Source organism: Prinia subflava, chromosome 4 (genome assembly GCF_021018805.1).
Source record: "Prinia subflava isolate CZ2003 ecotype Zambia chromosome 4, Cam_Psub_1.2, whole genome shotgun sequence".
NCBI classification, from domain to species: domain Eukaryota; kingdom Metazoa; phylum Chordata; class Aves; order Passeriformes; family Cisticolidae; genus Prinia; species Prinia subflava.
This window is the reverse complement of record NC_086250.1, coordinates 1,242,821-1,255,397: the sequence shown is the minus strand read 5'-3', so window position 1 is coordinate 1,255,397 and position 12,577 is coordinate 1,242,821. Positions and strand designations below refer to the sequence as shown.

At 49.0% G+C, this 12,577-nt stretch overlaps 1 protein-coding gene across 13 annotated transcripts in view; it reads right to left on the bottom strand.

The window, feature by feature from the left end:
* Positions 1-12,577, bottom strand: part of CACNA1C (calcium voltage-gated channel subunit alpha1 C) — a 429,198-nt gene that overhangs the window by 385,685 nt on the left and 30,936 nt on the right. For 3 of the 13 annotated variants that reach the window (XM_063395103.1, XM_063395101.1, XM_063395102.1), the window contains exon 1: positions 4,516-5,382. The exons of the other annotated variants lie outside the window; for them this stretch is intronic. In XM_063395103.1, coding sequence (XP_063251173.1) covers positions 4,516-4,564 — 49 coding nt within the window. In that variant the 5' untranslated portion in view covers positions 4,565-5,382. Of the gene's footprint in view, positions 1-4,515; positions 5,383-12,577 lie in introns of those variants that run through there. 13 annotated transcript variants of the gene reach the window in all.

The following is a 12,577-nucleotide window of genomic DNA, read 5'->3' as shown; positions in this document are numbered from 1 at the left end:
AGGTAATACTTCATAAATACAAGTGTTTGTTGTTAAATCATGGGAAGTTGAAATTCTAGTGCTGCATCTTTAAACAGTGATTCAGACTTCTTTTCTCCAAAAATCCTGAAGACAAGCTGTTTCAGGCCACAGAGAGGTATTTTTTATGTCCCATGACTAATGCCTACTCTGACCAACCTTTCCAGCAAACCAAGAGCACAAGAACAAATACTCAAAAATGACGACTGAATTTGCTAATCTGGTCACTTTGTCACCATGGGAAGAGTGTGGTTTCTCCTACACATGAAAGCATTGCCCCAAAACAAACAGGAAACAAAATTGATATTCTGAAAATAGAGCAGAAAATTAAAGCAAACATCCAATAAATTCTCGTGCCTATAGCCAATGGTTTTGTTTTGTAGCACAGCATGAGACAGATCTCAACTCTTGAACTGAAATCAGCTGTGAAGTGTACACAATCATCTCTATTTATACCTGCAAAGTTAAGGGGAGTATTTGTGGGCTTGACCCTCATTTCAGGTCACAAAATGCATTGGGGACTGTGCCTGTGACTTGACCCCCTCGCTATCAATAGGCTTCTGAGAAATAAAGGGTATACTAATTAGTTCCTAATTTAACAGATACAGGAGATACAAGGACTATGAAAAGAGTGTCTTAGAGGGAAACATTTCAAGAACAGGGTATGTGCGGGTTAGGAAAGGAGGTTGCAAGAAGACCTAATTATGGTTGACAAATACCTGAGGGGGTTCTTTTCCTACAAGCAGCAGGTAGAAATCTGTTCAAAATACGCAATAAGGACAAAGCCCAAAGGCATTATCTGAAATTGAAGGCAGGGTAGTTCAGACACGGTATCAGAAATGGCTTTTCACTCAGAGGATCATTACTGTACAGAACAAATGACCTACCAGGGGCTCTTCAAGCCTAATGAATTTTATTCTGGGATAGGCACCACTGTCTCGGCGCTCCATCTGGAGAGCCGGGCTGGCCACAGCATCCTGAGCTGGCCACACATCCCGGGCAGTGGCCACAGCATCCCAGGCTGGCCACACATCCCGGGCTGGCCACAGCATCCCGGGCACATCCTAGGCTGGCCACAGCATCCTGGGCTGGCCACACATCCCGGGCAGTGGCCACAGCATCCCGGGCTGGCCATACATCCCGGGCAGTGGCCACAGCATCCCGGGCTGGCCACACATCCCAGGCAGTGGCCACAGCATCCCAGGCTGGCCACACATCCCGGGCAGTGGCCACAGCATCCCAGGCACATCCCAGGCTGGCCACAGCATCCTGGGCACATCCCAGGCTGGCTCCAGCATCCCAGGCTGGCCACACATCCCGGGCTGGCCACAGCATCCCGGGCACATCCTAGGCTGGCCACAGCATCCTGGGCTGGCCATACATCCCGGGCTGGCCATACATCCCGGGCACATCCTAGGCTGGCCACAGCATCCTGAGCTGGCCACACATCCCGGGCAGTGGCCACAGCATCCCGGGCTGGCCATACATCCCGGGCAGTGGCCACAGCATCCTGGGCACATCGGGGGCAGTGCTGCACATCTCGGGCAGTGCTGCACATCCCGGACACATCCCCTGCAGTGCCGCACATCCCGGGCAGTGCCGCCCGCCCAGCCCCGCCGGGCTCCGCGGCCCTGCAGTGCCACCTTCCGGGAGAGGCCCCGGGACCCCGCCGCCCTCCCCAGCCGGGGCTGCAAGCACAGCCAAGGCTCCTTTGGCCCCTTTCCTGCCGGGGGTGCCCGGCGCAGGTCCCAGCGCCCTGCACGGTGTCCGAGCAGTGCCGGGCACCCGCCCCGGGCCGGGCGGGCTCGTCCCGCTCGCTCCCTCCCCGCCGGGGGTGCAACACGTGGGTTTGCAGACCGATTTGGTTTCTCATTCCAAGAGAGCAAGTTCTCAAAAGTATTATGAGGGAACGCACTGGAGATGCCCGTTTTGGATTCCACCCAGTCCCACACGGGCATTAGATGTGATGTAGTTAGTTTTGGAAGCTTCTGCTGGCGCTTCTTGGGTGGGGTTCTGTCATTTTCTAGACAAACATAAGCTGCATCAATGAATAATTATTATTAAAGAAAAATCTTCCATTGTGTAGCAAAAACTGAACCTTGTGTCTCACCATCAACAAATAACACGCTATTTACTTGCCTTTGTGCAATAGGAGACTGTAATGAAAGCACACCAGGTTTGGCATCCAAAAAAAATGAGGAAATTCTTACTTTAGGGTCAATGATTTTCAGGATACATCGCCACGTTCAGAAGTGTAAAACAAGTACATCACAAACCTCCCCAAACTGGCAGTCAAGGAGCCAACAAAGCCCTTCCAAACACAACTCCTCTTCCCCAAGCCCTCCCAATGTAACAAATGGCCTCTCCGTGCTTTATTCCTTTATTTATTGGAGCAGCCCTGCGGGAGCAGCTCCAGGTGGCCGAGCAGAGCTGCTCAGGTGGGCTGGCAGGGGCTGCCTGTGCCAGGCCTGCGCAGGCAGCAGTTGCTGCCAGAGGCCTGCTCACATCACTCACAGCTCCAGAGCAGACACCAGCATTTGTCTGCACCGCCAGCACCTGGAACATTCACCTGGCTGCCAGCAACTGTGCAGGAGGCAAGAGAAAGGACTGGTCCAAACCAGCCCTCCATGTCAGAAGAGAGGAGCAGAGCAGGGTCCCAGACCTGGCTTCATCTTCTACCCCCCTCCTACCACTGCCTCACACCCGGCTAGCTGTGCTTGCTTTAGTGGCTCCATTCCACGTTGTGATTGGTTTGCTCCCATCTCCTCACCACCAGGTTTTCTTGACTACTGATCAATTTAACCTTTCAGGTGCTGTTTGCGTAAAATAAAAATGGATTGTAAATAAATGGCAACCCGGGCACTGCCAGGGAACAGAACTCTCTTCCACTCGGCTGATTTTCCGTTTGCTTTGGAAGTTGCTCTTTCACCTGGGAGTAATGACAATCTGCATCAAGAGACAGATGCAAAACTGTTCCTCCAATTATATAATCACTGCAGCTGATAAGGAGGGAGCTGGATTTGGGTTGCCATAGCGTTGGCATATTGCTATGGAGGCTGAGCTCTTCATCCACTTTATCAGCTCTGGACCAGGAAGAGCAGCCCAATTACGCCTGCTGAATGCATGTGCTGCAGACTCGCTCCCTCTTGCAAGAGGCACTCTGGATCAGGGGCTGCTTCCTCTCCCCTCCCACCTCATTTCAAAGGAGTGCTTAGGGGTGGGGGTGCCGGGTGGTTTTATTCTTTTTAATCTGCATTTAATCGGAAGGAGGGGGCTGTCATCTCTAAACCCCACTACCCTTCTTCCACCATGGAGGGCTGCCACGGCTCTGCTGCCCCTCCCCAGCCGCAGCTCCGGCCGCCCCCCCAGGGCCCGGGGGGTACCGGGGGCTCACCGGGAGCTCACCGGGGGCTCACCGGGGCCCCCTCGCCCCGGAGCAGGTGTCGGATGCCCGCGGGCGGGGGCACCTTTGCCGGCGGGGCAGCAGTCTCCGGCCGAGGGAGGGGCTGCCCTGAGGACCGGGCGGGGGGCGATGAGGGAGAAGTTAACCAAAAAAAAAAGGGGGTTCTGCTGTGGGGGGAGAGAAAGAGCGGGGCAGAGCGCTGCTCTTCCCTCGCCCAGGGGAGGAAATGGCTCTGCCTGCTCTGCAACACCGCCGTGTGTGTGCAGCCGGGGCTGAGGCAGGGAGGAGGGGTGACACCATGCAGGTAACGGGATAAAAATAACTTCAGGAACGGCAGGTCGGGCTCGGGCGGGGGAGGACGGGGGCGGGGGAAGGCTGCCGGAGTTTGGACAAACAAAGTTTTACTACAGGGAATAGCGGGGGACATTTGCTACCGCCGAGGAGCAACAGCACGGGGTGGTATCCATGATGCAGGCGATCCTGCGAGGAGCTGGGCGAGCAATCCGTGCCCCAAGTAAAACCCAACTTTCATTTTAACGCAGGCACCCCCGGTGTCCCTCGTTCTCTGGGCATGGGCGCCTGTACGGTGCACATGTGTGTAAACAGACAATTCTCCCTTCCCCTCCCCTCTCGTGTGAGAGATCGGAGACAGCGTAAGAGAAGGGAAGGGCTCCTCTCCCGGTGCCTGGGAAGCCGTACCCAGACGGAGATTAGGGGGAGCGGGCCGGCGGTAATTGGGAACGATCCCGATGCCGCGGGTTGATCCCGGGGTGGCACGGAGCCCCCCGGCCCCAGCGCAGCCCCGCGCCCGCCGCCCCTCCGCGCCCCTTCGCCCGGGAAGGCGACTTAAGGCAACTTTGCATGGCCCGGGCTCTCCGGAGGAGCAGCCGGGCTGCGAGGGGCTGCGGGGCCGTCCCCGGAGCCCGCCCGGCCGGGGGGAGCCGTGCGCTCCGGAGGGCAGCCGGTGTCACAGGCTGGCCCCGGCCCCTGCCCGCCTCTGCCCGCGGCGGCGGCGGAGCCCAGCCGGGAGAGAAGGGACAAAGGGCAGGGTAGCGAATGGTTGCTAGGTCCTCGGAGGTAAAGCTCAGGCTTACCTTGATGGTTTTCTTCTGGAATGTACATCCTCTTGTTTTCATTGACCATTTAAAACGAGTCCAGAATAATCCCTCCGAAAATCGGCTTGGTAAAATTCAAGGAAGAATGGAGCTGCAGAATTTCCCCTTTTATTATTACCTGATTCCCATTATTGCATCAAACACCAAAACCTGATCCTTTCCACTACTGCCTCCTTTAGTGAAATTGCAATGCATCCTCAGTACATCCGGGCCCCTTCCAAGAATTTAGCACAGCACCTCTGGCTGTTAAACCATAAAAAAGAACAGGAAGGGGGGAAACGAGAGAGGGGGGTGGCAAAAAAGAAAAAAAAAATGGAAAAAAGCAAAAGCATCCAGGGCAAACCTCTGAGGGTTAAATGTCTTTTTAAAATCCACCAACTACAAGAGCAACAACAGGAGGAAGAGGGAAAAAATAAAAAAAAAAAAAGAAAGGGAGATGTTCAAACGCTGCTGCTCCTCCTCTTCAAAGCCATTCTGAGCGCGTTGTGTTGGCAGGGAGCTGTTTCTGCAGAGGAAGAGAGCACAGTCCCAGCCCCTCACTCCCTCCCCTCCCTCAGCGCTGGCTCCCCGCTCTCTCCCTCTCGCCGGCAGACAGACACACTGAACGCTTCCAGATGTTCCAGCTGCGGCTGCACGCAGCTCCCCGCGCACGGCGCCGGAGCCGCCGGGCTGGAGCTGAAAGTTTAACACCGCCTGCCTCCACTGCGCCTGCCGAGGGCTCGGCACAGACATGACGTCAAGGAGGCGAGCTGGAGCCGGCTGCTGCCCGGGGGAGCGGGGACAGCGCGGCCAGCGGGGCCGGCCACGGCACGGCCGGATAGCGGCACGGCACGGCACGGCACGGCACGGCATGGCACGGCACGGCACGGCACGGCATGGCATGGCACGGCCGGACAGCGACACGGCACGGCACGGCCGGATAGCGGCACGGCACGGCACGGCACGGCCGGATAGCGGCACGGCATGGCACGGCACGGCCGGACAGCGGCACAGCACGGCACGGCACGGCATGGCATGGCACGGCCGGACAGCAGCACGGCACGGCACGGCACGGCCGGACAGCAGCACGGCACGGCACGGCACGGCACGGCCGGACAGCAGCACGGCACGGCACGGCCAGACAGCGGCACGGCATGGCACGGCACGGCACGGCACGGCACGGCCGGACAGCAGCACGGCACGGCATGGCCGGACAGCAGCACGGCACGGCACGGCACAGCCCCGCTCCCTGCCCGGCACCGCGGGCCGTGCCTCCTGCGGCCCCGGCACGGTGTGAGCGGCATCCCGAGGCGCACGGAGCCCCGGCGGCGGAGCGCAGAGCCACAGGCTGCACAGATGTTCACACAGATTAATCGAGGCAGGATTTGCACAATCCTCGGTGGAAACGCCGGGGCGCTGCGCTGCTGTCCCGCCGCTCGCCGTAATCCCGCCTGTCATTCGGGCCCCTGTAATTGAAGGCTCCGCAGAGAGCAGGAGCGAGTCCTCTCAAACGAAATGCGAACTGAAGCAGTGCATGTTAAACCTGCGTGGAGTGGTGGAGCTGCCATGTTAAACAAGAGATGCGGGCTCCTGGAACAGCCCTCAGAGCACTGCAGGAGCTGCCACAGCCCGAGGAGCCGATGCCGTGTGCTACAACAAACCCATGGCTGCGGATCCCCACCGAAACCGAGCACCCGCCTCACACCACATGCATACAGCACCAGTTGTGATGCTCTCAACACCGGGGTTATTTCCTTGCAAGTGGTTTTCCGTTTTAGCTAGTAAAAAAGGAGTATTTGCAGTTGGTAATGCCCCTATGAAACAAATACTTCTGAACAAACTTAGTGCTTTCCCTACAAACGCATCCCTTGTGTTTGGGTGTTTGAATACATCCCCTTTCAGTGGGATGTATCAAACACCCATCTCTTCATGAGCCTTTCTCCCCTCCACTCCAATTGAGCTGTCTCTCAGCTGGAACCCAAAATATTATAGAAAGCACCACCAGCTAACAGATTTATGGAAATAAAACAAAACCCCCCAACACATCCATTTGGAACTACAAGGAAGACTAGAATAGATGGAAAGCACTTACCAAAAACCAGATGCAGCCAAATCACTTGTCCTAAATAAAGGTCATTTTGGTTTCTAATAACCACTGATCATCACAAGTTCTGCACTAGATGCTATTCAAAGGGTAATTAGCCAACACCATATTGCCATTGACAGCATGTAGAGGCACAGCTTTATTTCTGACTCAGGAGGAAGAGTTCCTCTGAGCAATTAAAATACTCTGTCCTCTCTTGCCTAGTTTTCCTCTAATAATGTCACATGCACTTACCCATTTAACTTACCAGATCAGGCAAGATCACAGCTAGAGGTAGAATGGCAAAATATTGGTTTTCATTTCCAGTTCAAGTTTCCTTTTCTTAAAAAAGTCAAGTCTTCCCTTCACCATTATAAAAAAGACTGAACAGAAAATACTTCACTGCCTACATTTGTTGTGTAAATGCACATTTTGGTTTTCTCTTGTGACCACAAGTCCTTGCCATTCTGGGTTGTTCTAACTCCATTTTTTTCCACCCATGAGTCAACTGAGCCTCGCATGATTCACCCTTGCATGGACAGAGTGTCTTGGGAATAGTGCACGCTGATCACCCCTGCCCAGAAATCAAACACTGCTGGAAATATTTCTTCTGCCCCTCTTGGGTCACATCCTCAGCTAGCTGAAGAGTTATGTACAGCATTATTTAAACAGTTAAAATCCACATAGCCCTGCTTTATGCCAGCTCACATATGTATGCAGGCACATACACAAGCTGTCTCTGACACCTACAAATCTTCTTCTCCGTTCTTTATCCCTCTCTCTCTCTGCCAAGCTCCCACAGTAGGACGCAAGTTGGGCCAATTACCAAAAATCAAATACCGAAGAAAAACAGAACAAGAAACAAGACTATTAGCTGGCATTAATTTCTCCAGCATAAATAAAATTCTACTATAACTTGAGGCTTCCTTACTCAGCAATTCTAATGAAATAATTTCCTATACGGAGAAGTGGAAAGGAACTGATTGCAGGACAAAGATGGAAAGATCCTGCTAATGAATCAGGTGACCTAAGAGCGAACACCACACCTTCCCCTCAAGTATTTGTATTGTCCAAGTACACAAAGAAGATGTAGTCCATGAAAACAGGCTTGCTAACGAGGTGGCATTTGAAGTAAAGCTGCTTGTAAGATTGTTTTCTTAATGTGATTACTGAAGGACACATTTAATATGGATTCCATCAGGTTGAGAACCTGAGGTGTTAACCCTCACAGAAACTAGGAAAATCAGCCTTCTTCAGAGTTCAATCCCCCCAGACACACCCAAAGAGGAGTATACAAGTGAGAGATCCGCTTTAAAGAGAATTACAAAAGAATTATTATTTCAGTACAAGACCAAGTCAAAAGTGGTTAGTCCCTGCCTGATATGGCAGCCAGCAGATTTGGGGGTGAGATGGAAAATGTAAAGGTGAGACACAAGGATCTCTCCCACTGATGGAGCCTGCAGCAGTGCTTGTGCACTGCTCCAAGCACATGATGAGAGATAAATGATCCAGTGGATACTCTGCCTTAGGCCCCTCTAAGGTGGAGACACAAATTTTCCATCCCATGCAATGGTGCAAGAAGGAAAATTGTTCTCCAGTTGCTCTGAGAACAATTGTGATGAGGGCCCTATAAAGCACCAAGCCAGAGTTTCCTGAAAAACTGCTATTTAAAGTTATAAAGTGTCAAAAAAAAAAAAAAAAAGCCTTGTAGGGTGCACACTGTGAACATGCAAGTCCAGTCTGCATGTCAGCAATGTTTTGTTCTGTGCACACTACAGCAGCACTTCCCTTTTATCTTTAAAAAGAGCACAACAACTTGTTCAAAATCCAGCACAGGACCTGCATCCCTCCTCAGAACAGAAATCACTGCAGTGGGCTGTGCAGGGGAGCATTTCCCTGCTTCCAAAAGGAGGAGTCACTCTCACCCTGCATGGAACGATGGGGCTAGAAAGGATGGGATGAAAGCAGGCCAGAGTGTGCAAAAACTCCGCACTCAACTATTTTTATAACTTATAACATTATTTGTAAAGCTCTTTCCAGCAGTCTCAGTGCTTCCAGAATGATGTAGGGTTTCCATTGGGCCTACTGCATAGGCTAATTGCAGTGGATTATGCTCACACTGTTTTGGCAGCAATGCCTTCCACTCTAAAAGAAAAGGGTAAATTATTCAAAAGTGGGAAAGAAATGCATTTTATCCCAGAAATGGTACTCATGTTCACAATACAAATGCAATTCCTTCCAGGGCCAGCTCAGAGAATCAGTGCCAGAACTCTGTATTACTTTGCTGAAAGGTATTTTTTCCCTGCAGATTTTAGGTTTTGCATCCCCACCAACAAACAGAGAAGGCTTCTTGTAAGAATCTGCACTTTCTTGCATTGAAGACTATTGGTGAAAATAATGATGGAAACCCTTGAGTGTGTCTTAGATATTTGCCACAGTTTACACAACAAAAATTAAGATCTTACTACCATTCCAATCTTCCATCACAGTTCTCAAAAATACCCAAGAATATGGAGCTTGTAGCTTGTTCTTAACTAAGAACCACACAGAATCTTGGATTTAGGGCAAGCACAAAGAGACTATTTTGGAAGGGTGGGATTCTTCAAAGACTAAATGTTTGCAAGTTGCTGAGGAAGACTTGACAGTGACTAGAAGAATTACATGATGCTGACATTTGGCAACCTCAGTGGACCTAATTAGCAAACAATGAAAGCTCCACAAAGTGAAAATAAGAAGGCAATGCAGAAAAACATATTTAGCTAGGACAACCAAGTATAAAATTCATAAACTGAGTTCAAAAAAGAGAAACAAAATGATGTTGGGGTGGGCCGTAAGATCAAGTTCCTTCCTTGTCTTTTGGAACTTGAAGATTCAAAACTTTTAAATATGCTTTGTCAACACAGAAAATTATTGACAAACTCAAGGAAGCCAGCAATTTGGAGTTCTGACAGATTTTGGAGGATTTGCAACAATCACTAATGAGATAAAATGTCTAAAAATACATCACCTTACGTATCAGCTGCAAGGAGGATGATTAGATTAATTTGTTAGAATAGTCAGTTACTGTGATGTTGGCCTGATAGACAACGTCAACATTTCATCTTCACCAACGACTCTGTCTGCACTGAAGGGCTACACTGCTTAGTAAGTGTTAGCTGGTTATAATGCAATCTTTGTGGTGCTCCTCTGGCTTTTTTTCCCCAATTATTTCTCTCCAGAATGAAAAAAAAAACCCACAACTCACCCAGCAATCAGCCTCTGTTTCAACTGCAGCAACTTTTTTTTTGTGTGTGTGTGATCTTAAAATCTGTCTCACAACTTGCATTTCTCCTACGGCCCCCTGTTCAGATGACTGGTAATTGTGTTTAGTTGAATAATGATTTTGTGGTCAATTCAAAAAGGGCACTAAGTTAGAAACAGCTTCCACATGTAGCAATGCTTGATTTCAACCCATTTTCCAGAACTGTATGGTTCCAGACAAACCAGAGTTATCTCAGCACCACCTAAACATTGTGTTCGATTTTTTGCCCTTTAAAACAAAATTAGTTCCAACAGAGTGCTGAAAAGAGCTCTCTTTATTTTCAAAAAAATAATTGTCAAAATACCAAAAGCAAATGCTACACAAACCCTAGCTGAATTGGTTACATCATCAGAGTTAAACAAATATATTTCATTAAAGTGCCATCTTGACTAATCCCTCTGCTAGGACATCCAATAACTCATTTAGTATTTATATTGTTCTGGAAGTGTGAAACAAAGTGTTTGGAGGTTCTTTTTGCTGGACAGATACTAAAGGTATCCTGAAAAGCTTCCTGAGCACTGTATAAATTAAATCTGCTTCTGTTGCACAGACCTGGGCTTGCACACAACAGCTTTAATTTAGAAATGGTTGTGTGGCTGTCACTGTGAACTCCAAGACTGCTGAAAATAATTCCAAATACTTGCAGCAATATGTAATGGGTGGCTGCCTGGAAATGTGCTCTCAAAGCTTCCTCAGCTGCAGTGGGACCTTGGTGGAACAGAAGCAGAAAAACAGGTGAAGTGACAGGCACCAAAGTTGAGAGGATAATACAGTAAGGTAGTAGGTTTTGAATTGAAATAGTATAAGAAATGTTCATTGTGTTCACAGTTTCTCAAAAAGACATGAAGCTTTAGAAGCTGAGAAAAAATGTACTGTTATTTAAACTACCCCTCCAATACACAATCAAAACAATTCATTTATGTCTCCACTTTTAATTCTCCCATCTTTGTCTAAACACGCAGACAAGCAAAACAAAACAATAAACAACTTTAAAATCTTTACTACTGGTTCCACACATTATGAAGGAATTATTTATATTTCCTTCACAGAAATGGTTAAGAATTCAGTTATTTTCTAATGCCACCAATGCGTACACTAGTTTATGAGAGCTGCATCTCCAGAACTCGAGGGGATCCTGAATGACCAAGCTCAGCTCCCAACATACACAAGAAGATTTTAGACCTGACTCCTTAACAATTAAATCCTTGGAGAAGTCTCTGTCCAGTTCCTCCGTTTCTTCTTCTAGACTTCCAGAGCAAAACAAAGCCGTGTCTTTGCAAACAGGCACGAGTGACAGTGCTCATAAAATAAAACACAGCATGATGAAACTCAGCATGAAAACTCCTTTTCACACTGTGAGCTGTCAGGCAGTGGACCATCTTTCTTTAGTCTGAAGGGTTTTTGTCTTACATCAAAGGAACACAAAAGGCTCAAAACCTTACTCAGTCCCCTCTGCATCATTGCAATGCAAAAGGCTTGATCATTTTATTACTTAACTGAGTAACTGTTGGACATCTTCCCTCTTGGTCTCACAGGAGAGTCTGACTTTAACAATTATTGTATCATCTGCTGCCATCTCCTGAAGAAACACAGCTTGAACTTTGGGGAAAGGCAGGGAAATGGAGATATCCACACTCTGAGCTTCCCACTGGCCACTGCTACCTGTCAGTCCCAAAGGAAAAGCAAAGCCTCAAAGTTCCATGCTGAGATTCTGAGGATGTAGACAACGACAATGTGGGTCCTTTACATCCCCCTGGTTCCACCTCCCTCCCATTCCAGTCTCTGGTGTTTGTGGCAATTGGTGCCACACACAAAGCCCAAGGTAGGAACTCTGATCAGCACAGAGCTGTGTGCTGCAGAGCAGGGGAAGCACACAAAGGTTAATGGGTTAATAAGGGCTGTGGCTGCTGTTCTGACCTGTGCCCAGGGGATGGACTGAGAGATTCCAGACCTTCTGAATATCTGTATTTAGCTCTGCACTAACTGTGGGCCTGGTTGTGCAGCCCAGCGGATGTCTAGAGGAAAAAGACATCAACTAGTTGAAGAAGGAAGAAACTAGGCAGGGAATTCTGCTCTCAAAATAAAACAGGTTGACAGAAGAAGAATGTTATGAAGAGGGAAAAAAAAAAAAAAAAAAAAAGAGAAAGAAAGAAAAAATGCACAACAAAACCTAAACAAGCCCTGCTTGGCCCAGTGACCCAAAGACATGCCAGTAAGATGATCCTGACCACAGCCTGAAATGACTCCATATCTATACTTACATAAATCTTCCTTTTTGTGCTGGTGTATCAGCTTCAGTTTACCAGAAATAGAACTACAAAAATAGATCTATAACCATATATAAACATTTTTTTCTTCTGTGCTCCTCCAGTATTTAAAAATCATTTTAAAATCATACAGCTATTTTTAAACTAGATTTCTGCAGCTTAACTGGCCTAGCATATCAAAACAATGTAGTCATCAAGAGAGTTACAAAGATAGAGGAACAAGCACACTATGAAAGAATGGCAGATGGTATTATTGTCAAAATGGAAGTGAGCTGGTGGTCAAGGCTGATAATCCATTGAAAGCTACATCATGCCTGAACTTTCACACACGAAGAACACAAGGTTTAAATGTCTTAATTTATTTTTAAAATCTTCTACTGACGAATAACAAGCAGAACCCACAGACGCTCC